Source organism: Electrophorus electricus, chromosome 25 (genome assembly GCF_041902795.1).
Source record: "Electrophorus electricus isolate QZ-2024a chromosome 25, ASM4190279v1, whole genome shotgun sequence".
Classification (NCBI taxonomy): Eukaryota; Metazoa; Chordata; class Actinopteri; order Gymnotiformes; family Gymnotidae; genus Electrophorus; species Electrophorus electricus.
In genome coordinates this window covers 12,782,115-12,805,586 of record NC_137521.1, presented here as the reverse complement: position 1 = coordinate 12,805,586, position 23,472 = coordinate 12,782,115, and the positions used below count along the sequence as shown (strand labels likewise).

Below are 23,472 nucleotides of genomic sequence, written 5' to 3'. Positions count from 1 at the left end.
AGTAGTGTCTTTTTTTCTAGCTTTTTGCAATTATTTTAAAGATACTTTGATGGAAGGTATTACGTTACAGCTTTTCAACATTTTAAGTTTTAACTTGCACTAACTGAATAAAACGAGGAAACGCTGAGGACTGATTGATGCGAGTTTTTTTTTTTTCTAAAATATTATATATTATATTAACGCCAAGTAATCAGTGCATGGTACAATAGTCACAATAGTCCAAATCTCAAATAGCCGAATTTCATTTGAAGTCATGAGGACAGGAAGCGTTTAAAACTGGGTGGGGCTTTTTTTTCAGATTAACTCGGTTTTTATTTTACTGTTACTTTGAGAAGAGACATTTATTAACTTTGTTCACCAAAGGAAATTACGGGGAAAGAGCCTATCTGAAGTGGGCTGTGAAAATGCCTCGTGGGCTCTGCCTCCACAATACAGGTCAAATAAGCAAACCTACAGCCGCGATCCGTGCTGTCCTGAACGGTGTCTTAGCCCACCTGGACTGGCAGCTGGACTTAACCACCCCCCAGTCACGGCTGACCTTACATAAAGGTCTCACGGACGAAACTACCTGAACATTTATTTACGCTTTAACACTAAAGAATACCGTATTTATTTAAACCCGCAGCAGATGGCTGCGTCTGGACTGAGACACTATAGGGATTCTAACTGCTATAACCTTGCTTTTCAAAGTGAACTAACAGTAGCCGCAAAGTCTTCAGGACGTCCAGCTCTCCAGCCCCTCGCGCGGTCCACCTTAATACGTTTCTGGGCGTCACTCCAACCTCGAGCTCCTCGTGCAGGCTGCGGGCATGTCATGTCCTAGCGCGCGAGGGGGGGGGGGGGGGGTGGCTGTTGGCTTTTGGAGCGAGACAGTGCCATTATCGTCCTCCACAGATTCAGTAAATACGTGCACTACCGCATTCTGTCGCGCAGATGTGATTTGCATAAACGGTGTTCAACACACGTAAGTCTGTGTTTTACTGTTCTGAGCGGGACTTTCTTTAAATGGACAGGATGTGCGCAGTCGGCGACCTACAAACACGTTTGGGTTATAGGCCTACTCTCGATTACAAACCAGTGCGAATTATTTTTCTACATTTATAAAATGTATGGGAAATCAGAACCTATGCATATGTTATATGTTTGAACTTCTGTTTGTTGAGTTTTGGCGTGTCACATATTGCACCCTTGGCTAGAAAGCTGGCGTTAGGGTGGATTGCATTTCAAATAGCTTTTATTAATGTTATCGTGACTTATTCAGTCGATGAGTATATTTAACACTATATAGAGCCAACACGACATCATCAGCTTTTCAGCTTGCTTACCATCTGAGAAATCCGCGCAGGCTATGGTTCTGTCACGCGCAAGCTTTGGCCGTTCAGAGTTGCACAGGCAAGTGACCACTCCGTGTGCTGGACTGGATTGTTTTCGCAAACTAATCGGCCACAGTTTCCAGGCCACATCTTAGGCGCCTGTAAATCTTAAATGCTTTTACTGAAGGTCAAATGTTGTAGAAAATGTAAAATGAAGTTTATTGTCTTTTTGTATCCTATACGCTGTTCAAACGAAAAGTTTATGATTGACGCACTGACAATGAGCACATATTAAACTAAACCGTCTGTTTAGAGCGCGTTATATCTAATGCTTGTTTACTATGCAAATGAAATTAGGGACCAGTCCACCACATTGTGACGTCAAACGTGACCCTTTACGATCGAGTCTACGTCATATAATGTAATAGGTTCGTTACGCTGTTAAAATACCCCGAAATGCCCAGAACTAAGAAAGAGTAGTTGTAAAGGTAACCTTAGACGGCAAAATACATATCAGAACATTAAAGAAGAAAAAAATCAAAAATCCAGGTATTCATATTTAAAGTTACAAATGGAAATATGTATGTCCAGTCTTTTATAAAGGCATGTAGATTACTTAAGTATTTTGAGAATTCTGTGACAAAGTAAACCTGAGTGTGGAAACTTGCGTTTAAAGATCATAACCATATAATCACAGCATCATAACAAGTATAATCATAACCACACAGAGGCAGGCATGGAAGCTACCAGAGAACTGCAGTCACTGTGAGCTTTGCTTCGCTTTGAAAGAGCTCCGTAAACACTCTCCTTGACTGGACCATGTATTGTAGCTGAGGCCAAGTTGGTGTTTTGCTCTGAAGAGCCTAGCCACACACGCTAGATCTGGAGTCCACAGAACAGTATTCCTACCTTATAGTCCTGTGGCAAATGTAAGAAGGTAGCATTTAATCACGGAATCCCTACTCTAAGTGGTTATCGTGAAAGATTACTGTGCTTTAAGCAAACGGCTCACACAGTAATTCTTCCAGTACCAAATTAAGGCATAAAATACAACTTAATTTAGAGGTTTTATTCACTTATAGAGTGCTAAAAATGTCCTGACATCACCATACAGAGATTAGGTGGAGGGATGTCCTTTCAACACTAACAGCTCATGTGTAGTAGAATGATAATCTACCTCTGTACCTTAGAGCTATTATCATTCTTAATAATGGGATACTCCAGTTGAAAATCTTTTAAACTCAACACTGAGCCAGTGAGCCAACAAGCTTTCGTGGCCCTGTGTGCAGGAGAGGAGTCCCACAAGCCTCCTGCAGATCGCTCCCTTTCTGGTGTGGAGGGTGGTGGTCATGTCTGGAGAGGTTGGAGCTACAGTGGAGTGGGAGGAGCCACCGCTGATCCTCGATGGTGGGGAGGTGTACAGGAACCCTACAGAGGTGAAGATGAGTCAGATCGTCCTCCCCTGCCACGCCAACCACTGCGGTGAGCTCAGCATTGGCCAGCTGCTCAAGTGGATGGACTCCACCGCCTGCCTTTCAGGTGTGTGTGTGTGAGTGAAAATGATGGTGTAGTTTACGAAGCTCTGTAAGTAGGTTGTATTCCACTGTAGCAGTGTGGCGTTTGTGTGCAGCTCGTCTCCCAGTGGCAGGGACGAGAATGGCCTGAGTGTGAGGCTAACCCTGTCAGCTAGAAGGTCACACTCTTGGTATTTATATCAGAAGAGATTCTCTGGTGTGTTAGAGGTAGGGCTTTGACATGGCTCAGTTGTGGTATGGGGACTGAGCTGAGGGCGTGTGCTGGCGAATCAAACGCTCTACTGTGACACTCCAGAGAGTGTCCACACAGTGTCCACACAGTGTCCCCAGAGTGTCCCCAGAGTGTCCCCAGAGTGCTTCTTTCTGAATGACAGTGTGATTCTCAGCTCCAAAATTTTGTTTGTTGACATTACAGACCTCACAGATGTGTGACTGTAAACCTGCAGTGGATTTGTTTAGGTGTAAGTGTGTGTATGTGTGTGTGTGTGTGTGTGTGTTACTTCTGTTTGTTCACAGCTGAAAGGCATGCTGGGTGTTCCTGTGTCACAGCCTCTGTGGATGACATTCACTTTGAGCAGACCATAGGGTAATCAGACATGTCCTCAAAGAACACTTCCGCTCAGTTATGTGCAGTACTGACAGCAGTGGGTCCAACTGCCGTGTGTGTGTCTGTCCACAGGGTGGGACAGGTTGTCAGTATCAGAGCGAGAGTGAACCGAGCCTTCACATCCAGCATGGAGGTTTGGGACAGTTCACCAAAGATTGTATAATCACAAACCACTCTGCCCAGCACAGGACCCAGCACAGGACCCAGCACATGACCCAGCACACAACCCAGTACAGGACCCAATACACAGCCCAGCACACAATCCAGTACAGGACCCAATACACAGCCCAGCACACAATCCAGTACAGGACCCAATACACAGCCCAGCACACAATCCAGTACAGGACCCAATACACGGCCCAGTACATGACCCAGTAACATCTTTCATTTCAGTTGTACTGTTTCATTTAAGTCGTGCTGATGTGAATGATGTCTCTCTGTCTGCATCACTGACTTCTTTAGAATATAAATGGCCAAATCAGACCTGACAATGAGGGATGATTGTGTGTGTGTGTTTTACTCATTGTGATATGGGACAATGCTAAACACAATATCTTGTGTGTATCTGTGTGTGTTTGTTTTTCTCAGGTGGGCATTGTTGTGACCTGCGAGGACCTCTACAGTAGCAGGCAGTGGAGTGTGTGTCACGCCTTCTCTACCTTTGTGGCTCGACGCCCCGAGGCAGGAAAGGTACAACACATCTGCCTAAATAACAGACTAACACAGGGGCTGCGAAGAGCTCACAGAAACGCAGACGCGACAGGACGAGCTCGTCCACGATTTACACCTCCAATCTGGCTGAAAATCAGCTAATGCAGATCACGACCTCTCGTTACCTGCAAAGTGATATCCAGCACTGAAAGACCTCCAGTGCTTACCTGGGTCAAAATAAAACCCCATAATAGAGGTTAATTTAATGCTGGTGATTGTGTGTGTGTGTGTGTGTGTGTGTGTGTGTGCAGCTGAAGCAGGTGATTCCACACACCCAGGCAGAGCAAATAGAGTACAGCCTGGCAGCAGAACGCAGGAGAATGAGGCTGATCCATGCAGAGATCATAAAAGATCTCCTCACAAACTGCCCCTCTCAGCCAGGTGAGATCAGACATCACCTGCTCATAAACTGCCCCTCTCACCTAGGTGAGATCAGACATCATCTCCTCACAAACTGCCCCTCTCAGCCAGGTGAGATCAGACATCACCTGCTCATAAACTGCCCCTCTCACCTAGGTGAGATCAGACATCATCTCCTCACAAACTGCCCCTCTCAGCCAGGTGAGATCAGACTTCACCTCCTCACAAACTGCCCCTCTCAGCCAGGTGAGATCAGACTTCACCTCCTCACAAACTGCCCCTTTCAGCCAGGTGAGATCAGATAACACCCCCTCACAAACTGCCCCTCTCAGCCAGGTGAGATCAGACATCACCTCCTCACAAACTGCCACTCTCAGCCAGGTGAGATCAGACATAGCCAGCTCTACAACAAGTCTTCTAAGACAGCTGAGATCAGCACTTGCAGCTCTACTCTCACATATGAGATCAGACAGCACTCAAACAATGCAGCCACAATTCCTACAGAAGCACCATTCTCTGATTAATATATGAAAATGGTAGAGGCTAATGCAAATTATTATTTGGAGATCTGACAGGTGTGCTTAGATGCTACACAGACCATCTCTGCTTGAGCTGTCAGAAGCAGGTGTGTTTGTTTACGTTCAGTAACGAGCGTACTCCTTACAGCCAGGCCCACCTCCCTTTTCACTTCCCAGCTGATCTCATCCTGTTTATTTGATATCTGTCCCAGATAGTTCGGCAAACATCTCCATAAATCAGCGTAATTATAGGCAATTCACTCCTCCGTGTCAATGCCGTATGGGGAAAGCCGAGCTGAAGTGGAGGGGATCAGACCCCACCGTTCACCACTCACAGGTGGCGGTCGCGGCGCGCGTTTCCGCTGCGCTGCGTTGCGGCAGCAACGTGTTGCCCTGTGTGTTTCCGTGGCAGCGGATGAGCACCTGCAGTGCTCAGAAGGCGTGCCGGCGGAGCGCACACGGGTGGAGAGTGTGGAGCTTGTCCTTCCGCCTCACACCAACCACCAGGTGAGCACGTTTGGTGGCCAGATCATGGCCTGGATGGAGAACGTGGCCACCATTTCAGCCAGGTAAGGCTCACCGCAGTCTGCCTTAACAAAGCATCTTTAACAAAACACCACCACCAAACTGATCTTAACAAAGCAACACTAACAAACTGACCTTAATGGCTACACCAGCCTAAACACAACACCAAACTGGCACAAAAAAAGCACACTCAAAAATCAGAGAAACATTTAAGAAGTAAATGTTTTAAGAAAGTAACTTAACACTGAATACTTTACTTGACCATGAAATGGTAAACATGTACAAATAGTTTGAATAAACTGGTGTGCACAGTGCTAGATAAGAAGATTGATTTATTGAAGAGAAATATAAGAGCTATGTAGCTATGAGACACTATCCTGCTTTGATTCTAGATGGGTTAGGCTAAATGTATCCTAAAGGAAACGAACACAGGGCATTAGAGTGGCATGTGTTACTCTGGAGTACGGCAGCAGCCATTCCCAGTATTCCCAATATTCTCAGCATTCCCAGTATTCTCAGCATTCCTCTGCTGCTATTGTTTTCATTCCCAGTCGCCTATGCAATGCTCACCCGACCCTGCGCAGCATAGACATGTTTCACTTCCGGGGCCCATCACACATGGGAGACCAACTGGTCCTGAAGGCCATCGTCAACAATGCATTCAGGAAAAGGTAAGAGTGTGCATGTGTGTGTGTGTGTGTGTGTGTGTGTGAGTGTTTAGGAGTGTTTGGATATGTAGGTGTTCCACTACAGAATGTAGGAGGGTGGGTGTGTTTACATGTGTTTGGATATGTGGGTGTTAAAATACAGCATGGAGGTGTGTGTGCCTGTGTGTGTGTGTGTGTGTGTGTGTGTGTGTTTGGATGTGTGCGTGTTCCACTACAGTATGGAGGTGGGTGTGTGTGAGTGTTTACATTTACATTTACGGCATTTAGCAGACGCTCTTATCCAGAGCGACTTACAAAAGTGCTTTGTCATTTACTCATAGAATATATCCAAGTACAGTATAGTAGGTTAGAATTAAACATACTATTGAATTAGAATACTGTAGAATACAGGGATGAATGCTGATACCTAGAAGTGCAAAATACATAAGGTCTATCTTAAACAGTGATAAGTGCTATAAACAATAAGTGCTAGAGTTTGTTAAAAAGCATAAATAATGCCCTACAATAAGTACTAAATTAGTCAGTCAATAAGGGAGCAGTGTCAGTTGTCCTTTAAATATTCCATGAATAGATGAGTCTTCAGTCTGCGTTTAAAGACTGCAAGGGACTCTGCTGTCCAAACAACAAGTGGGAGTTCATTCCACCATCTTGGAGCCAGGACAGAAAATAGTCTCGATGCTTATCGTCCATGAGACCTGAAGCAAGGTATTTCAAGCAGAGCCGTACTTGAGGTTCAAAGTACTCGAGGTACAGATCGGGCTTTGACCATTGACCTCATGTATGAAAGGGCTGGTCCATTTTTTGATTTGTAGGCAAGCATCAAGGTTTTAAATCTGATGTGTGCAGCTACAGGGAGCCAATGAGGGGAGCGCAGCAGTGGAGTAATGTGTGAACTTCGGAAGATTGAAGACCAGTCATGCTGCTGCATTCTGGACAAGCTGTAGATGTTTGATGGCTCTTAGAGGAAGACCAGCAAGTAGCGAGTTGCAGTAGTCTAGCTTTGAGATCACAAGAGACTGCACAACCACCTGGGTAGCTTCCTGCGAAAGAAAGGGTCGAATCCTTCGTATGTTACAAAGGAGGAATCTGCAAGACCAGGTTAGATTAGAAACATGAGCTGAGAACGACAACTGGTTGTCCAAAGTTACGCCCAGGCTACGGGCAGCTTCAGATGGTGATACCAGGGAGTTCTCAAAGGAAACAGTGAGGTCATGGTAAGGGTTGGGAGTACCTGGGATGAACAGAAGCTCAGTTTTACTGGTGTTGAGCTTCAAGTGGTGGGCTGTCATCCATGATGCGATGTCAGTCAAGCATGCCGAGATACGTCTGGAGACCTGGAAAAGAAAGAAATAATTGAGTGTTATCAGCATAGCAGTGGTAGGAGAAACCATGAGAAGATATTACATCACCAAGAGAACAAGTATACAAAGAGAAGAGAAAGGGGCCTAATACTGAGCCTTGTGGGACTCCAGTGGAGAGTCTACATGGTTTGCATGTGGATCCTCTCCATGTAACCCGATAGGACTGTCCATCCAGATAGGACTGAATCCATCTCCAAGCAGAGCCAGTCACACCAAGCCTGAAAAGAACAGAGAGAAGAATGTTGTGGGTCACTGTGTCAAAGGCTGCTGAAAGGTCTAGAAGAATCAAAACAGATGACTGTTTGGCAGCTTTAGCTGAAGTTTCTCAGTCACCGCTATGAGGGCCGTTTCTGTAGAATGTGCCGGTTTGTAGCCAGACTGATTGGGATCATGCAGCTGGTTCTGGGTGAGAAAAAGAGACAATTTATTATAAACTGCTCATTCAAGGGCTTTTGAGAGGAAAGAAAAATACCAGTCTGTAGTTGGTAACGCTGGAGCTGTCAAGTGTGGCCTTCTTGAGGATTGGTACCACCATGGCGGATTTGAATGCAGTAGGCACATATCCAGAAGATAAGGAGTTGTTGATGACAGAGATGAAAGTAAGCAGATCTCTTGCAATTGTCTGGAACAGAGCAGAAGGAATCAGATCCAGCGGACATGTAGTCGGATTGCTGGAAGTCAGTAGTTGAAGAATTTCATCTGAGGAGAGAGGAGAAAAATAAGTCAGAGAGTTGGATGTTGGGGAATGCACTTTGGTTGGAGGAGTGGGAACAGTGGAAAAGGACTGGTGGATTTCTGCAACCTCCTCCTCAAAGAAGGTGATAAAATCCTCTGGAGTAAGAAATGAGGAAGGAGGGGGAGGGGGAGGATTAAGGAGAGAAGAAAAAATAGTGAAGAGCTTGCGTGGATCAGATGCTGATGATTTGAAATTCTCTCTGTAGTAGGATGACTTTGTAGATGTTACTTCCAGTGAGAACTTGGAAAGGAGAGGCTTGTATGAGCTGAGGTCTGAATCTACGCGAGATTTCCTCCACCACCTCTCTGCAGTCCTTAGTTCTCTCCTGTAGCAGCGAAGTGTTTCTGTTAGCCAGGGGGCAGGCGGGGAGGACTTAGCAGGTCTAGAGGAGAGAGGGCACAGAAGATTCACTGATGAGGAGAGTGTAGAAATGAAAGTATTTGTAACTGTATCCAAAGAGAGAGAAGATAGAGAGTCAGGGTGAGGAAGGGTGGACACAATAGTAGAAGTAAGGGAAGAGGGAGTTATGGAGTGCAGATTGAGACAGAGGGAGGAGGAACATGTTTGGGAGGACTGGATGGAAAGAGAAGGAAGGGAGAGAGAGAAGGATAGAAAGTGATGGTCCGAGAGGTGGAGGGGGGTGACTGTGATGTCCGATGTGGTGTGGGTGAAGATCAGGTCCAGAACATTGCCCGCTTTGTGAGTCAGAGGAGAGTGGTTGAGGGTGAGGTGGAATGCTGTCAACAGCGGAAGGATGCAGGAGGAATGCAGCTTGTCTGATGGAAGGTTGAAGTCACCAAGGAGAATGAGTGGATTTCCTTCAATGGGGAAATCTAAGGAATCTAGTGATCTAGGGAACCTGGAGGGCAATAGATGGCAATGATAAGAAGTTTGGTGGGGAAAGACACTGTAATGGCATGAAATTCAAAAGAGGAGATGGAAAGAGTAGAGAAGGAAAGTGGAGTGCCACTCTCGTGACATTAGTAAACCTGTGCCACCACCCCTGCCGAGACACATCGGAGAATGAGTGAATGAAAAGGCAGAGGACAGGGCAGCCGGAGTCACTGAGACGCCTCGGAGAACGTGTGGATGAAAAGGCAGAGGACAGGGCAGCCGGAGTCACTGAGACGCCTCGGAGAACGTGTGGATGAAAAGGCAGAGGACAGGGCAGCCGGAGTCACTGAGACGCCTCGGAGAATGTGTGGATGAAAAGGCAGAGGACAGGGCAGCCGGAGTCACTGAGACGCCTCGGAGAATGTGTGGATGAAAAGGCAGAGGACAGGGCAGCCGGAGTCACCGCGTTCTCAGGGGAGATCCATGTTTCTGTTAGAGCCAGGAAGTGTAGGAAGCGTAGGGATGCTAATGCTGAGACGCCTCGGAGAACGTGTGGATGAAAAGGCAGAGGACAGGGCAGCCGGAGTCACCGCGTTCTCAGGGGTTCTCAGCACATTTCAGATGCTTGATTTGTGGATGTATGAGATAATATGAGAAGATACTTAGCTGAGTTTGTGAAGTCCTGTAGGTGAGATGTAGATGAACTGATTGAGAACACCACCAAACCTTATCCAGATGTTGATTACCGCTACAGGAGTTGTCCTAATTTAACTCGGTTCAATAAGGGCTGAGCCCGCCACTCAGTTCACACCTAACGTCAGGGTGAAACTACACCTGTAGTGATTACTGCTACCAAGCAACTAACAGCTAGGTTTAGACAACAAGCCTTGAGTTTCACAGAATCTAAGACAAAAGTAAGTGAACTCAGAGCCTACCTTAACCAACCAGATCATAATCCAACGAGACAAACACAAGCACACTTTTAGGTGTTTAGGTGTTTGGGTATGTGGGTGTTCCACTACAGTATGGAGGTGTGTGTGTGTGAGTGTTTAGGTGTTTGGGTATGTGGGTGTTCCACTACAGTATGGAGGTGTGTGTGTGTGAGTGTTTAGGTGTTTGGATATGTGCGTGTTCCACTACAGTATGGAGGTGGGTGTGTGTGCGGAGGCCTATCAGGGTGGAGAACCGCTACGACACATCAACAGTGCCTTCATGACTTTCGAGGTCCTAGACCACAACAAAGAGCCATGCACATTACCACGGATACGACCAGAGCCCATGGTGAGTATACCGGTATCGTTTGAGCTGCACGAATGTTGGTGGCAGCTTCTGAATCATGAGCAGAGAAACAGATCGGGCAAATACTGTACTGTTTAGACCAGATGTGACAGAGGGGTCATCGACCCTCGCCTGCAGATCTGCATTCCTTGGGCGGTCTGACTTTGGGGCTGGAAATAAACACTCTACAGAGAGAGTTTCTCAAGGGCAAAGGTTGATGATCACTGTGAGATGAAGGAATGACTGGCAGGTTACGTGTCCTGTGAAACATTAAAAAATCCTTGAGAATTGACAATAATTTTTACCTGCCATCTTACAGTGTGTTAAGTCTTTGTGATCTGGCACTGTATGTATGCACTGACCCGGAATTAGATCTGTATACGTTTTACCCGTGACCTCTGGTGTCTACAGGATGGTAGGAGGCGGTTTCAGGAGGCCATAGCCAGGAAGAAGATCCGCTTAGACAGGTTATGTAAAAGAGTTTACACAAGGAACAACACATTTCTTACATACATGAAACTGTACCGGAAATATCAGAGGTGAACACCACAGATACTTTTACAGGCAAAACTAGGCTTGAGTTTAGAAATCACAGTTTAGCCAGGTAATTACACTAGTGCAGCCACCACACGTGATTTTTTTGCACGTAAACACAAAGATCTCGCACAAGCCAGAGGTTGAAGGTAAAAGCAGAGTGCAACATAGTTCGTCTGTCCTTCTCTAACCCAAGATCTCACCGTACATTTACAGGGACTATATCACAGTGGAACAGTGACACAGACAATGAACTCATTCTTTCCGTTCTTGTTCTGTCATACTGCCAGTAAACACTGAACACACGTGGTAGCAACAGTTGTCTGCATGGCCCCCTCAACCCCAAACAGTCATGTGATTGTCCTGTTACAGGAAGTACATCATCTCTTGCAAGCAGAGTGAGGTTCCACTCTCAGTGCCATGGGACCCGACCAATCAGGTGTGTGTGCTCACACATGTCAACACGCAGCCAATCAGGTGTGTGTGCTCACATATGTCAACACGCAGCCAAACTACAGATGCTGTGTGAACACCTACCAGGATGTTACTGGCTCTCTAGGATAACGACATCTCCAGCCACACTGATCTCCACTGGGAGCTGACAGAATTTATTAAGCACGCTTATGGACACAAACATATGTTTGGACATTGAACAGCAGTAAATGATGCACCTGATCTCTAACTCTTAAACCTTTTGAGCTCTTGTGTGATAAATCTGAGACATGTGGTGCTGGTACCACTGTAGATGGTACCACACTGGCACAACTGTGGCTGAGTGAAAACATCTGTTCCCCAGATGTACCTCAGCTTCAATAACGTATCCGCACTGAAGATGCTTGCAGCACGGAACACCTGGGTCCTCACCTCGGAGAAGAAGAAGGTTTGAATTTCAGTCCAACCACATATAGTCCTGTTAAACTCTTCACACTTCACACTGAGCAACACATCACACAAGAACAATAATGTCAGATCTGCTTTAGAGCATTAAGGACAACCAAACTGCTGTCGTCTTTTTATTTTGTGATCCGTTTAAAGGGCTTAAAATAACTGCATATCCAGCACTCGTAGAGCAGAAACACAGCTGTGCCAAGTAAAGGGTGGGGACTTTCTGCTGTTCCCAGGTCAGTCTGTACACACTGGAGGAAAACCACATGCTGAGTTTCAAGGTGGAGACTCACGTTGCCGTGGGAGCAGAGAAGGTGTTTGTGCTTCTGTCAGACCTCAAATGCAGACACAAGTGGGACCCACATTACAAGTACGCACAAACAGATAGAAAACAGAAAGACAGGCTGGTAACAAAAAGGCAGTAGAGACTATATAATACACACACAGAATTAGTAAAAAAAACAAAAAACAAATCTAAAGATAACGAAAGCCTTGTCTTTACACATTTATCCAAAGCGACTTACAATTATGAGCAATTGAGGGTTAAGGGTTTTGCTCAGGGGCCCATCAGTGGCAACTTGGCAGTGGAGGGGCTTGAACCAATAACCTTCTGACCACTAATCAAGTACCATAAGCGCTGCTCTACCACTGCCTGTTAATTTGTTCTACAGTATCTCTTCTCTGTTTTGCATAATGGAAAACTAAATAGTTTAACATGTTTGTTTGTGGTGTTGCTACTAATGAATAATGTTTCAGAGAGTGTGAGGTGATCAGCCATGTAGACGGAGATGACACCATTTACCGCGTTGTTACGCCTTCTGTTAGCAAAGGAGGCAAGGTGCAGGACTTCATCCTCCTGGCCTCCAGGAGGCGCCCTTGTGATTCTGGGTAAGTGCGTCAGCGACAAACATTACGATTGTAGCTCATAACGGAACCATCCTGTTTAATCTAGATTTTCTAGAATTAAAACAAAATGTAAAAACAGTTACTCTGTTTTTATAAGATGTATGTCAGAATGTTATGATCTGCCTATATCCTATACCTCTAATTGTTCCAATAGGAACATGATCTTTATATTTTTATGAAAAAAAGAAGACGTTGACTGGGGGGGGGGGGGGGGGGGGAGCGAAGTGCATCACCATCCAATACAGGATGAAAGATGATCCTTTTCTTAAGAGCCTTTCTGTCCCTCACAGGGACCCTTACTGGATTGCCCTTTGCTCCGTGAGTCTGCCGGCATATCCGCCCACGGCGGACTACAACAGGGGGGAGGTGCTTTGTGCGGGCTTTAGTGTAGAGGAAGAGGCCACCCACACCAAGGTACCCCTCCCACCACGGGCTTCTGTACACTCCCACAGCATTCTTCACAGTTACTGGTGTACTGGTCATGTTATACAGGTTACGGGTGTACTGGGGTGTGTGTGTGTGTGTGTGTGTGTGTGTGTGTGTGTGTGTGTGTGTGTGTGTGTGTGTGTGTAGAGGTGTATTTGTGAAGATTTTCTGATTAACTGCACCCACTAACTGTACCAAACACCAACTCATAACTCTAGGGAAGTCCAGGATTTTTTAATCATACAACATAAGTTGTGTTTCAAAAAATCCTGTTCAAACCAGTCAAGTAGTAACTTCTTTTTGACTGAAGTGTATAATAAAACATACACTCACTGACAAAGCATGTTCACATGTATAAGGCTTACCCAAGCTTTGCTTGGTTGTGCGTGTGTGTGTGTGTGTGTGTATCAGCTTTCCTACTACAACCAAGCCACTCCAGGTGTCCTGCCATACATCTCCACTGACATCGCTGGGCTTTCCTCCAGGATCTACTCTGCTTTTACGTCCTGCAGGACGTTCCTGGAAGAGAATGAGGACAGTGTGACCTCAGCGACCTCAGGGGCCCCAGCAACCCTGGGGGGACATGTCACTGGGAAACCGCTTTAAGGAGAAAAACACGTTCCTTCATGGGTTTTCCATAATGCATGATAGTGCTCAGTGGAGTTTATGTAGACACAGAGAAGAAGCTTCTTTTGAAATAAATACATGCCTGCCCCTTGAAATTGAATGTGCGCAGTTATGAAAAATGTGTAAAACGAATGACAGGGTCATTCATTGCTACAAAAGAAACAAACATCTGAGGGGAACACATCAAGTGTGTTTTTGTACTATGATAAACACACAACTCTCCATCAGTACTAACGTCCTCCACAGCCACGCAGCCTGGATCCCAAGGCATTTGAAAAATGACCCAGACTCTCACGCTCATGGACAGAGTGTCACCTGCTGGACAGAAACTGTGTTGACTTGGAGCTGGGGATGGAGAAAGGTGTGGTTGGATGGTTCTGGGTGGTGTTAGAGAGCAAAAGTGTTGACCTCTTCAGTTCCTGCTCCAGTGAGCTGAGTGCATTGGGTCATCTCAAGCAACAGCTAGCTGCGATCCTGTAGCAGCTTAAGACTGGGGTGCGGCACGCTGCCGTGTCACGCTGATCTGATGCGTGTGTATACAGTGCTGGACTATACCGCACCACTGTGGGTGGGGGATTGCTACTTTCAGTCAGGAAACCCCAGCACCTCTTCTCAAGGTTTCACAATTACTGTGAAAGATTCTAGTGCAGATAGAAAGTGCGCAAATGTGCACATATGATAAAGTTACTCTGAACGGTACCAGTCATTGTAAAGATTTTGACATTATTTTGGTAATTACTGTAAATATCAATTAAACTTACATCATATTACAATACAAATAATCATAATTTAGTAAGAAGTGATTCCTATTTATTAAGGAAAAATCAAAATAGGAATTTTAAAAAGTTTGGAAAAACTTCATATATATAGTATTTGTGCAATATGCAACTTATTCTCAGTGTTAGGAAGGTGGTTCTTTATTTATAAACCATACTGCACTACAGTTACCATGGGGAATGAATGCAGGAATGCTAACCCCACTGGCCAAGGCGCACACCAACTAGGAGTAGTTTGGTTTGGTTTGGTTTTGCTACTGTTTGATTATTTTCTACCTCGTGATATGAAGTTTCCTTTTTCTTTTTGACTGCCAATTAATAACTGAATCTGGATGTTATAGCTAAAGAAAATAATATGATGCATAGTTATGATTTATTCATATGAATAACAACTTTGAGATGAATTGCAGTTATTCATATTTAAAACATTACAGAAATTTGGCATAATTTATTTAAATACAATAAAGCATCCAAAAAACATTTTGGTTTCTACTGATGTGTATCTTACTGACCTCTGTGCTATTTAAGAGTCTTCTCAAACACGCTTTATTTAGCCAGTGCCTGCAATTCAGTTAACGCTGCTGATTTAAATATTTAAGGTGGACCACAGTTAAGTTGGGACGAGAGTGTGAGAGGTGAGGGAGTCTGGCTGAGCTGTGTGACAGAGTGCGTCCGGTCTGGAGTTCACACATGCCACGCTGGCCACCGGCTTTGGGAGGTATTGGTGCTGACTTAGAGAAGAGCAAAGCGAATTTTCCTGACACACTACAGCCTCTGTATGGGTATGCTGTTTCCTAAAGAGTGAAAAGCAGACATATAATAACAGCAGTTACGTTGGCAGTAGCAGTAGGCCTCGTAATTACATAAAATATTCAACTAAATATCCAAATACGCAAATATAAATGGCTCGTTAATGACTGTATTTGATATAGAGCAGAGAGAGGTGGTGTGTAAGGCGCTCTACCTGTTGTCCAGGTGTGTCCGGGCCTCCAGCCGTGGTGTGCTGCTTGATGGAGGCCACACGCTGTCTCCTCTCATGCAGAGCGTGTCGGAGGTTCTGTCGGGTGCAGTGTCTCGCGACGGCCGTCGCCAGAGAGACGTGCTGCCGGCAGAAGAGCTCGACCGTCTCCCGCTCCGACGCCTTCCTCCTCTTCTCCTCGAGGAAGCGGGCGTGCCTCTGACGGACGCGCTGCACCTCCTGCTCCCGCTGGGCTCTGCGGAGACTCATCGCTTCCGCCGCCTCCATCCGCTCCCGTTCCCGCTGCTCCAATGCCTCCTTTCTGCGGGACATCCCGAAGGCGTCGTGGCGACTGCAGGCATCGGCGCGGAGAGCCTGCGCCTGGACCACGCGCTCCACCCGAGCCCTGAGGTCCTCTGCCTTCTCCCTCGCCCGATACGCCCTCTCGATCTCCCAGAAAGGGGCGAGGCTTAGGCAGTTGGAGCGCTGGTCAACGAGACGCTTCTCTGCCGTGATGTTGGGAGGGCGGGGCTGCCGGAGGGAAGGTGCGTGGGCTTTCAGCTTGTGTAAATGGCCAATGGCATCTCGCACGTCCTGCCCGTCAGCTTTGCGGGACATTAGCATGTCAGCAAAGGGCTTGGACAAGTGCATTGTTGCCTTGAGGCCAAACAGACAAAAGGACTCGCTGTCCATGGCCTTAGCATCGAGATCTAAAGACAAGAAATGCGTAAAACAAAACATCGTTCAGCTGTGCACTACTACAACTGACTTTGACTTTCAAAATATCTGAGGTTTCTTTTGCTGTATTCTTCTGCTGTAGGTCAACTCACCGGAACTGGTTCTCCAACTCCTCGCGCCGGTGCCCTGCTGAGGGGTGTTGCATGGCACGGTAAGACTGTCGAATGATCTGGCACTGAGAGTATCTTGCAGGATCTGGTATATAATGAGCACACGTGAAAAGGAGAGCAGACAGCTCCGTTCAAATATGTTCAAACGTGCATGCGGTCTAACCTCCTGGCTTTCAGCTGGCACGACTTCGCTCAAGTTCATGTGCAGTTTTTTAATAGTTACATCTCCTCCTTTCTGCCCCTGTGTGAGAAACACCACAAGCTTATATGTCATTTTAAAATGAACTGTCATACTGCCCTTCATGAAAAGGCCAAGAGAGTGAAAAGGTGATAAATACTGCAACCATGACCACAGATACACAGCTGACACTTCCGGTATTGAAGAAACGTCAGAAACAGCACAGAGGGCGCCGGAAAGTGACAGAGCTTTAATAATATTATAATAATATAATAGCAATGATAGAATTTTATTTTATGTGCCTTTAGAATACCCATTAACCAAGAGATATACCTAAGAGTTTAATATAAAAATATAAGAGCTAATATAAAATAAAAATTTAAAAACCCAGGACAATATTGGAATAGGAAAAGCAATAAACCACAGTATACACATGTATGAGTAGATCTAGTTTACACATATAAAATAAGTAGCTCTAGTATACACATGTATGAGTAGCTCTAGAATACACACATATAATTAGTAGGGCTAAAATACACACATAATTAGTAGGTCTAGTATACACATATACAATGAGTAGCTCTAGAACACACACACAATTAGTAGGTCTAGTATGCACATATATAATGAGTAGCTCTAGAATACACATATATAATTAGTAGATCTAGTATACACATATATAATGAGTAGCTCTAGAATACACACATAATTAGTAGGTCTAGTATACACATATATAATGAGTAGCTCTAGAATACACACATAATTAGTAGGTCTAGTATACACATATATAATGAGTAGCTCTAGAACACACACATATAATTAGTAGATGTAGTATACACATATATAATGAGTAGCTCTAGAACACACACATATAATTAGTAGATGTAGTATACACATATATAATGAGTAGCTCTAGAATACACATAGCTATTTAATTCTGTCTCACAATATCATCAAGCAGTAACACACATATGTATATAATAAAATTTAAAAGTGATCTGGAGGAAACACCAAGGAGGTGAGAAGAATCAGACAAAAACCAAACAAAAGAAAAAAACCAAACAAAAACCAAACAAACATGTAACCTAAACTTCTACCGTGAAAAGGTCACATTCTGCACCTACAACCTACATTACCCAGGCTCACAAACTGATGGTAACGGAGAAAAGTGACTCCAAATCTGAAATGTGAGGAAACTGAAACAGGAAGCAGATGTTCAGTGATACCTGGTGGAGCTGACCATCTTGGTGCTCCTGGATCCAGGATCTTCTGGCGATTCCCAGAGAAGGAGGGGATGCTGGTGTACTGGCTGAGATTAACTTCCTCACCAACGATCTCCATGGCAACACACATCCACACCGTCTGCCAAAATGACCAAATACTGAAGCCGTTCATTGACAGCGTCATAATATTCAGTGGATTTATATCTGCCTAATATACAATACAGTTTCTCTCTCCACGTGTGTGTATCCAGAGGTGCATACACTGACAACACACCAATACAATGACAATTTACCCAAGACGTCTCCTGGTAAGGTGCCCTCGAATCCATTTTTGGATAATCAGAACTGGGGAATAGATGGCTTGGATCCTGTTTATTTCTGCCATAATTCCATGTACCACTTTAATTTCATTCTTATATGAATCCTAAGAGCAAGAAGACATAAAATCATGAACTGGATGGTTCTATTGTGGAAGTCATGGACATATCTATGAAAGTAAAGAATGAATATTAGTTTTCACACTAACCAGTTTTAACTGTGGATACAGATTTACACAAAACTGAGGAGCCTTTGCTCTGAATTTCGAAGGAAGGTGCCAGTCTTCCATGATTTCCTCATCTGAGATAACATGGTTATCGAGGGCCTTCAGAGTCCAAATGCTGTTAATGACACAGTGCCTATAGCTGACCTTCAAACTGAGTGGGGTGTCATACAGAGTCAAGGCTGACAGACGTGGGCAGCCCGAAAGACCAGTAATATTTTTCTTCGACACCATGTTGTTGTCGTGTAGGTTGAGCACTTGCAGATCTTTTAGATTGCTCCAAAACGAAGAGCCTGGAAGACAGACTATCTGACAAAGAACGCAAAACTGGGTTTAGTGACTCAATTCACACTTGAATCGGAATCTACTCCACTGTTTTTGTACTACTGTATAAAATTCAAACACACACACACACACACACACACACACACACACACAGAATGTTTAAAACCATGCCAACCTGATTCCCTCTGAGATCCAGCTTCACTAAATGCACACACTCAACGAGAGGATCTATCCTGGTCAGGAAATTGTCAGCCAGGATGCAAATTCTCAATGCTTTGCAGCCTCCGAGCTGGTCCAGTGACTTTAACATCAAGCTGCTCAGGGTGACCAACACAACCTCCTGTAGGTCGGTGGGTTGCTCCCCTGGTGTTGTGCTATGTCCATGTTTCAGTATCAAGAACTCAGAACAGTTCACCAGAAAAGCACTCTGTGCTTCCATTTATGGTTTTCCTAACGGCCACGTTATCACTGAACCGCTGGAGGGGGGAAATCATTGTTATATCAGCGAAAATATGCTTCTCTGTGACTGGAAGACTGCAAATAGAAAAACAATATCCTATTTATACAAATTTTTTATTGTCAGTCCCTAGTAACATTTACAGTTTAGGACAGTGGTGTAGATTTAATTTCACCTTTGTAGGGACACCACTCACACCACCAAACCCAACGCATTATATGAATAGTGTGAGCAGGAATTACCCAACAAAACCAGGCCTAGGTTTGGGATTCTAGTTTTCAAAAGCTCTGAGCATGTCGCCTTACCTGTAATGGTAATGTTACAGTTGCCATGACAACCGAAGTTTGAAAACGTGGTCTCTCATTATTTGTTAAGGTCACTGCGTTTTATTACGTATTTTTACAGCACGTCGAATTTCATGATAAATCAAAAGACTAAACTCATGAGGTAAAAATCTCATGAAAACAAACAAACAAACAAAAAACCCAAATTAAATACAAGAAGTCAGGTTTTGTCACGTGTCTAAGAGTACGGAAGTGCCGATGTAAACACGGATGAAAGACGTAGCTAGCAAGCTAACTAGCTAGTTAACTGTGCTAATTTTACCTTGAGGTTGTTTATGCTAAATAGCATATCAATTACACACATTTACTATAAAGCTTACTATGCTACAGTCGTTTATTATTTTTTTTTAAATGAAATTGTTTATTGTGTGTCCATTTAAGTTACCTAACCGCTAGCAGGCTGTCTAAACTTGCTCAGTTTAAACCAAGAACTAGCTCAGCTAGCTAGCTGGTTAGACAACTATTTATAATGACCGAACACGCCAAAAATATACATCTGGAAAAAGCCTCCAGAAAGAAATTGGAAAAATTCAACAAAATGAGGGGTATGGGAAACCGCTGAGGATATACGTTCATTATAAGTTATGTGAAGCATACTGCAGATGCAACCTCAATCCACAGTGGACTTAGTGATGTGTCGCTTTAAGGGTGTGATTTACCATAAAGCTTTAAAGCGTATTACTGCCATTTATCTTTACGCTCCGTGTTTTACAGGCGTAGAGGTGGAATCTGGAGAATTCTGGGACCTTGTGGTTCTCACTGCGGTGGATGAGGAGCAGAAACGCGCATACGAGCTTCAGATCCGCCACAAGTGCGACAGGAAGGAAATACCCCTTGGCATTCAGTACCACGTGATCGCGGATCCCCCTGGACGCAAGATCGGCGAGTACCACAGCACGTGCTGCTCTAGAACTAACACGTATTCTACAGCCTGAAAAATGCTGATCTCAGGTATCCCCTTCTTACAGGTAATGGAGGGTCAACTCTTCATTCTCTGCAGCTCCTGAATGATCAGTACGGGGAGGCCCTGTCCAAATTCAAAGTCCTTCTGATACATGCTGGTACTACATTCCTTAATGTTAATCTCCCATGTATAATTTACAATATCTTTTTATCAGTCATGTGTTTGATTTTAAATCATATGGGCACAACACACACACACACACACACACACACACACACACACACACACACACACACACACACACACATACATACATACATACATACATATATATATATATATATATATATATATGTATGTATATATATATATATATATATATATATATATATATATATATATATATATATATATATATACATACATACACACACATATACATGACTCCTACACTGACTATTCATCCAGGCGGGCTGAGTCAACGTTTACCCAACGCCAGCGCTCTTGGGAAGATCTTCACAGCACTTCCCATGGGAGAGCCTCTGTATCAGATGCTGGAGCTGAAGATGGCCATGTACGTGGACTTTCCCCCTCACATGAAGCCGGGCGTGCTGGTCACCTGTGCGGATGACATTGAGCTGTACAGCACCAGCGAGAGCGTCATGTTCCGTAGGCCGGGATTTACGGCCCTTGCCCACCCCTCGCCGGTCTCCATCGGAACTACGCATGGAGTGTTTGTTCTAGAAGCAGCCAGGGATTCTGAGATACGTGACATGGAATACAGAACCTGTTTCCAGTATTTGCATAAACCGAGTGTCCAAAGAATGCACAAAAGTGGTGCGGTGTGTAGAAACGCGGATGGCGACTTTGTCTATACTGACAGCACTTACTACGTCGATTATGGCACGGCAGTGATCCTGTTGAACCTGTTTAGAGACATCAGGCCTCTTACGTGTGAAGTAGATGCTTATGGAGACTTCCTCCAGGCCCTTGGGCCAGGCGCTACAGTGGAGTACACTCAAAACACAGCCAATGTCACCAAGAAGGAGACCAGCCTCATGGAGATCCGAGAGAAGATCTTCTATTGCCTCAGGGGAATGCCACTCAATGTCATCCTGCTCAATGAGTCGAAGTTCTACCACCTGGGCACCACAGAAGAATACCTGTTCCACTTCACCACTGACCCCTGTCTCAGGGGAAAGCTTGGCCTCCTCCCAGCCGCCTTCAGTGTTTGTCCGCTGGAGGTGTCTGAGGAAATGGCTGCTCCGCACTGTGTCATGCACAGCGTCCTTCATCACAGTGCCTCTGTATCGGAGGGCAGTGTGGTGGAGTACAGCAAGCTGGAGTCTGCAGCCACAGTGGGCACGCGGTCCATTGTCAGTGGCTGCTGGGTGGAGGCGGGGCTCTCCGTGCCTAGGGAGACCTTTATGCACTCCCTGAGTGTCAGGCTGGGCGGTGGGACGGGCTTTGTGACCGTGGCGTTCGGCGTTCAGGACAACCTGAAGCGGAGTGTGTCCAGCCCTGCAGATATGAAGGACCTACAGCTGTTTGGAGCTGCTCTGGACCACTGTGCGAGTTGCTGGGGGCTGTGCTCTGAGGACGTGAGGTTCTCAGGGGACGGCAGTGTATGTAACCTCTGGGACTGTTGCCTCTTCCTCGTCTGTGAGGACCTGAAGTGCTCGTTTGCGAAGACATTGGAGATGGTATGGGCAGTGCTCGGAAAAGGGAAAGTGACTTTGCCCAAACACACCAAACGGCTCTCGCTACGGGAGGCCCTACAGAACAAGGACTTGGAGCAGATGCTGGAGTTCAGAAAAACACTTCATGAAGAAATTCTCCAGGCTGGATGAACCCTTGCCCCAAATGGCAGCATCTAGAATTGAGAAAAGGAGGAGACAGATCACAGTTTGAACATGTTTCAGGTCTTTATTCCCACAGAAGTCCACTCTTTCCCACCTAAAGAGAGCACTACCGGTCATGCCTTCTGGACCCCCAACTCCCACAGCCATGTGAACTTGTTGTGAATGGAATCTCAGAGTGAAACTCTGGGCTTGACCTTCTTACCCTGAGTCTTCTAATGACAGGAAGCTGTGTGATCATCATCAGTACTGTGCTGAAGTGAAGAACAGTGAAGAAACATGAACTTTTTAGTGTGGTGCATTAGAGGAGCTCCACTGGTGTTTTAGTGTGGCGCATTAGAGGAGCTCCACTGGTGTTTTAGTGTGGCGCATTAGAGGAGCTCCACTGGTGTTTTAGTGTGGAGCATTAGAGGAGCTCCAGTGGTGTTTTAGTGTGGAGCATTAGAGGAGCTCCACTGGTGTTTCATCTAGGGTGACTTTTTTGCCATTGTTAGAATGGGTGATGCAAGGTATGGCATTTCTGAAATTTACAGAATTTATTTTTATTTTAAAGTTTGGATATGGAAATAAATGGATGTTGACTTTTATCATTAAAATAGATTGTTTGAAAATGGATATTTTTCAAATTTCAGATTTTTATTAAAAAAGGAATGATGTTTATCATGATGTTTATTAAAAGTGTTGATTACTTTCACTTATTCAAGAAAAAATGACTCAAAAATGGACACAGCTGGATAAGAGTACAGCTGGATAAGGGCACAGTTGGATAAGAGTACAGCTGGATAAGAGTACAGTATCCATGCTCCGGTTGGGAGGTTCACCCAGCTGACCCTGTGCTTAACAACTGTGGCTCCTAAAATGATGAATATCACCTACAAAAGGTCATCATGTTTAGTGTTATACATTTAGAAAATAACTAATGAAAGTGCATTTACAAAGCATCTGTTTGAACCCCCCATCAATACCTTTGTGATGTGGTTTTGTTCATTTTGTATTTGGATAATGCAACGTGAAAGGAGCTTTAGGTGTGCTGTGCTGCCGACAAACGTTATGGCCCCTTCTTAGTTATTCCACCTGTTAGAGAGAGAGAGAGAGAGAGAGAGAGAGAGAGAGAGAGAGAGAGAGAGAGAGAGAGAGAGAGAGAGAGAGAGAGAGAGAGAGAGAGAGAGAGAGAGAGAGAGAGAGAGAGAGAGAGAGAGAGAGAGAGAGAGAGAGAGCGCTCCAGCCTCATCGTTGCGCTTTTGTCACTGGCATACACACACACACACGCGCACA

General features: G+C 45.0%; 3 protein-coding genes and 1 long non-coding RNA gene across 11 annotated transcripts; 2 read left to right on the top strand and 2 right to left on the bottom strand.

Annotated features, from left to right (window-relative positions):
- Positions 1-843: 843 nt before the first annotated feature.
- Positions 844-15,080, top strand: acot11b (acyl-CoA thioesterase 11b). 4 transcript variants are annotated; one of them, XM_027025258.3, is made up of 16 exons: positions 844-964; positions 2,603-2,852; positions 3,365-3,434; positions 3,528-3,588; positions 4,044-4,145; positions 4,418-4,547; positions 5,457-5,613; positions 6,121-6,240; positions 10,311-10,449; positions 10,858-10,913; positions 11,353-11,419; positions 11,777-11,860; positions 12,102-12,235; positions 12,622-12,753; positions 13,062-13,185; positions 13,609-15,080. In XM_027025258.3, exons 2-16 carry the CDS (start codon positions 2,663-2,665, stop codon positions 13,801-13,803), a joined length of 1,761 nt encoding a protein of 586 aa, XP_026881059.2. In that variant the 5' UTR covers positions 844-964; positions 2,603-2,662; the 3' UTR covers positions 13,804-15,080. The 4 variants fall into 4 exon arrangements, 3 of the variants coding, with proteins under 3 accessions (XP_026881059.2, XP_081563456.1, XP_081563457.1); XM_081707330.1 differs by having other exon boundaries at positions 4,418-4,772; XR_014119831.1 differs by lacking the exon at positions 13,609-15,080 and having other exon boundaries at positions 4,418-4,772; positions 12,102-12,179; positions 13,062-13,078.
- On the bottom strand, positions 7,144-8,049 carry LOC145653685 (uncharacterized). The gene is made up of 3 exons (XR_014119832.1): positions 7,690-8,049; positions 7,469-7,571; positions 7,144-7,277 (listed from the first exon to the last, which is right to left on the bottom strand). It is a non-coding gene; the product is annotated as an uncharacterized LOC145653685 (long non-coding RNA).
- An 87-nt stretch (positions 15,081-15,167) lies between the features above and the next one.
- lrriq3 (leucine-rich repeats and IQ motif containing 3) lies at positions 15,168-20,232 on the bottom strand. 4 transcript variants are annotated; one of them, XM_035521935.2, is made up of 9 exons: positions 20,094-20,232; positions 18,809-19,109; positions 18,334-18,657; positions 18,101-18,231; positions 17,811-17,946; positions 16,570-16,647; positions 16,389-16,491; positions 15,565-16,268; positions 15,168-15,394 (listed from the first exon to the last, which is right to left on the bottom strand). In XM_035521935.2, exons 2-9 carry the CDS (start codon positions 19,070-19,072, stop codon positions 15,173-15,175), a joined length of 1,962 nt encoding a protein of 653 aa, XP_035377828.1. In that variant the 5' UTR covers positions 19,073-19,109; positions 20,094-20,232; the 3' UTR covers positions 15,168-15,172. The 4 variants fall into 4 exon arrangements, with proteins under 4 accessions (XP_035377828.1, XP_081563458.1, XP_026881052.2 ...); XM_081707332.1 differs by having other exon boundaries at positions 18,809-19,167; positions 20,094-20,149; XM_027025251.3 differs by lacking the exon at positions 20,094-20,232 and adding an exon at positions 19,396-19,646.
- On the top strand, positions 19,654-23,412 carry fpgt (fucose-1-phosphate guanylyltransferase). 2 transcript variants are annotated; one of them, XM_027025261.3, is made up of 4 exons: positions 19,655-19,979; positions 20,149-20,316; positions 20,403-20,495; positions 20,807-23,412. In XM_027025261.3, exons 1-4 carry the CDS (start codon positions 19,904-19,906, stop codon positions 22,186-22,188), a joined length of 1,719 nt encoding a protein of 572 aa, XP_026881062.3. In that variant the 5' UTR covers positions 19,655-19,903; the 3' UTR covers positions 22,189-23,412. The 2 variants fall into 2 exon arrangements, with proteins under 2 accessions (XP_026881061.3, XP_026881062.3); XM_027025260.3 differs by having other exon boundaries at positions 19,654-20,316.
- Positions 23,413-23,472: the final 60 nt, after the last annotated feature.

Bases quoted from the DNA above. Each gene is read 5' to 3' on its own strand.
- acot11b (XM_081707330.1), top strand. From the start codon at position 2,663: ATGTCTGGAGAGGTTGGAGCTACAGTGGAGTGGGAGGAGCCACCGCTG. The intron at 4,146-4,417 runs GTACAACACATC...GTGTGTGTGCAG, and splicing joins GACGCCCCGAGGCAGGAAAG to CTGAAGCAGGTGATTCCACA. The intron at 10,914-11,352 runs GTTATGTAAAAG...GTCCTGTTACAG, and splicing joins AAGAAGATCCGCTTAGACAG to GAAGTACATCATCTCTTGCA.
- lrriq3 (XM_035521935.2), bottom strand. From the start codon at position 19,072: ATGGAAGCACAGAGTGCTTTTCTGGTGAACTGTTCTGAGTTCTTGATA. The intron at 18,658-18,808 runs GTTGGCATGGTT...GTTCTTTGTCAG, and splicing joins TGGATCTCAGAGGGAATCAG to ATAGTCTGTCTTCCAGGCTC. The intron at 16,492-16,569 runs GTTAGACCGCAT...ATTATATACCAG, and splicing joins TGCCAGCTGAAAGCCAGGAG to ATCCTGCAAGATACTCTCAG.
- fpgt (XM_027025260.3), top strand. From the start codon at position 20,037: ATGCAACCTCAATCCACAGTGGACTTAGTGATGTGTCGCTTTAAGGGT. The intron at 20,317-20,402 runs GCGAGTACCACA...CCCTTCTTACAG, and splicing joins TCCCCCTGGACGCAAGATCG to GTAATGGAGGGTCAACTCTT. The intron at 20,496-20,806 runs GTACTACATTCC...CTATTCATCCAG, and splicing joins AGTCCTTCTGATACATGCTG to GCGGGCTGAGTCAACGTTTA.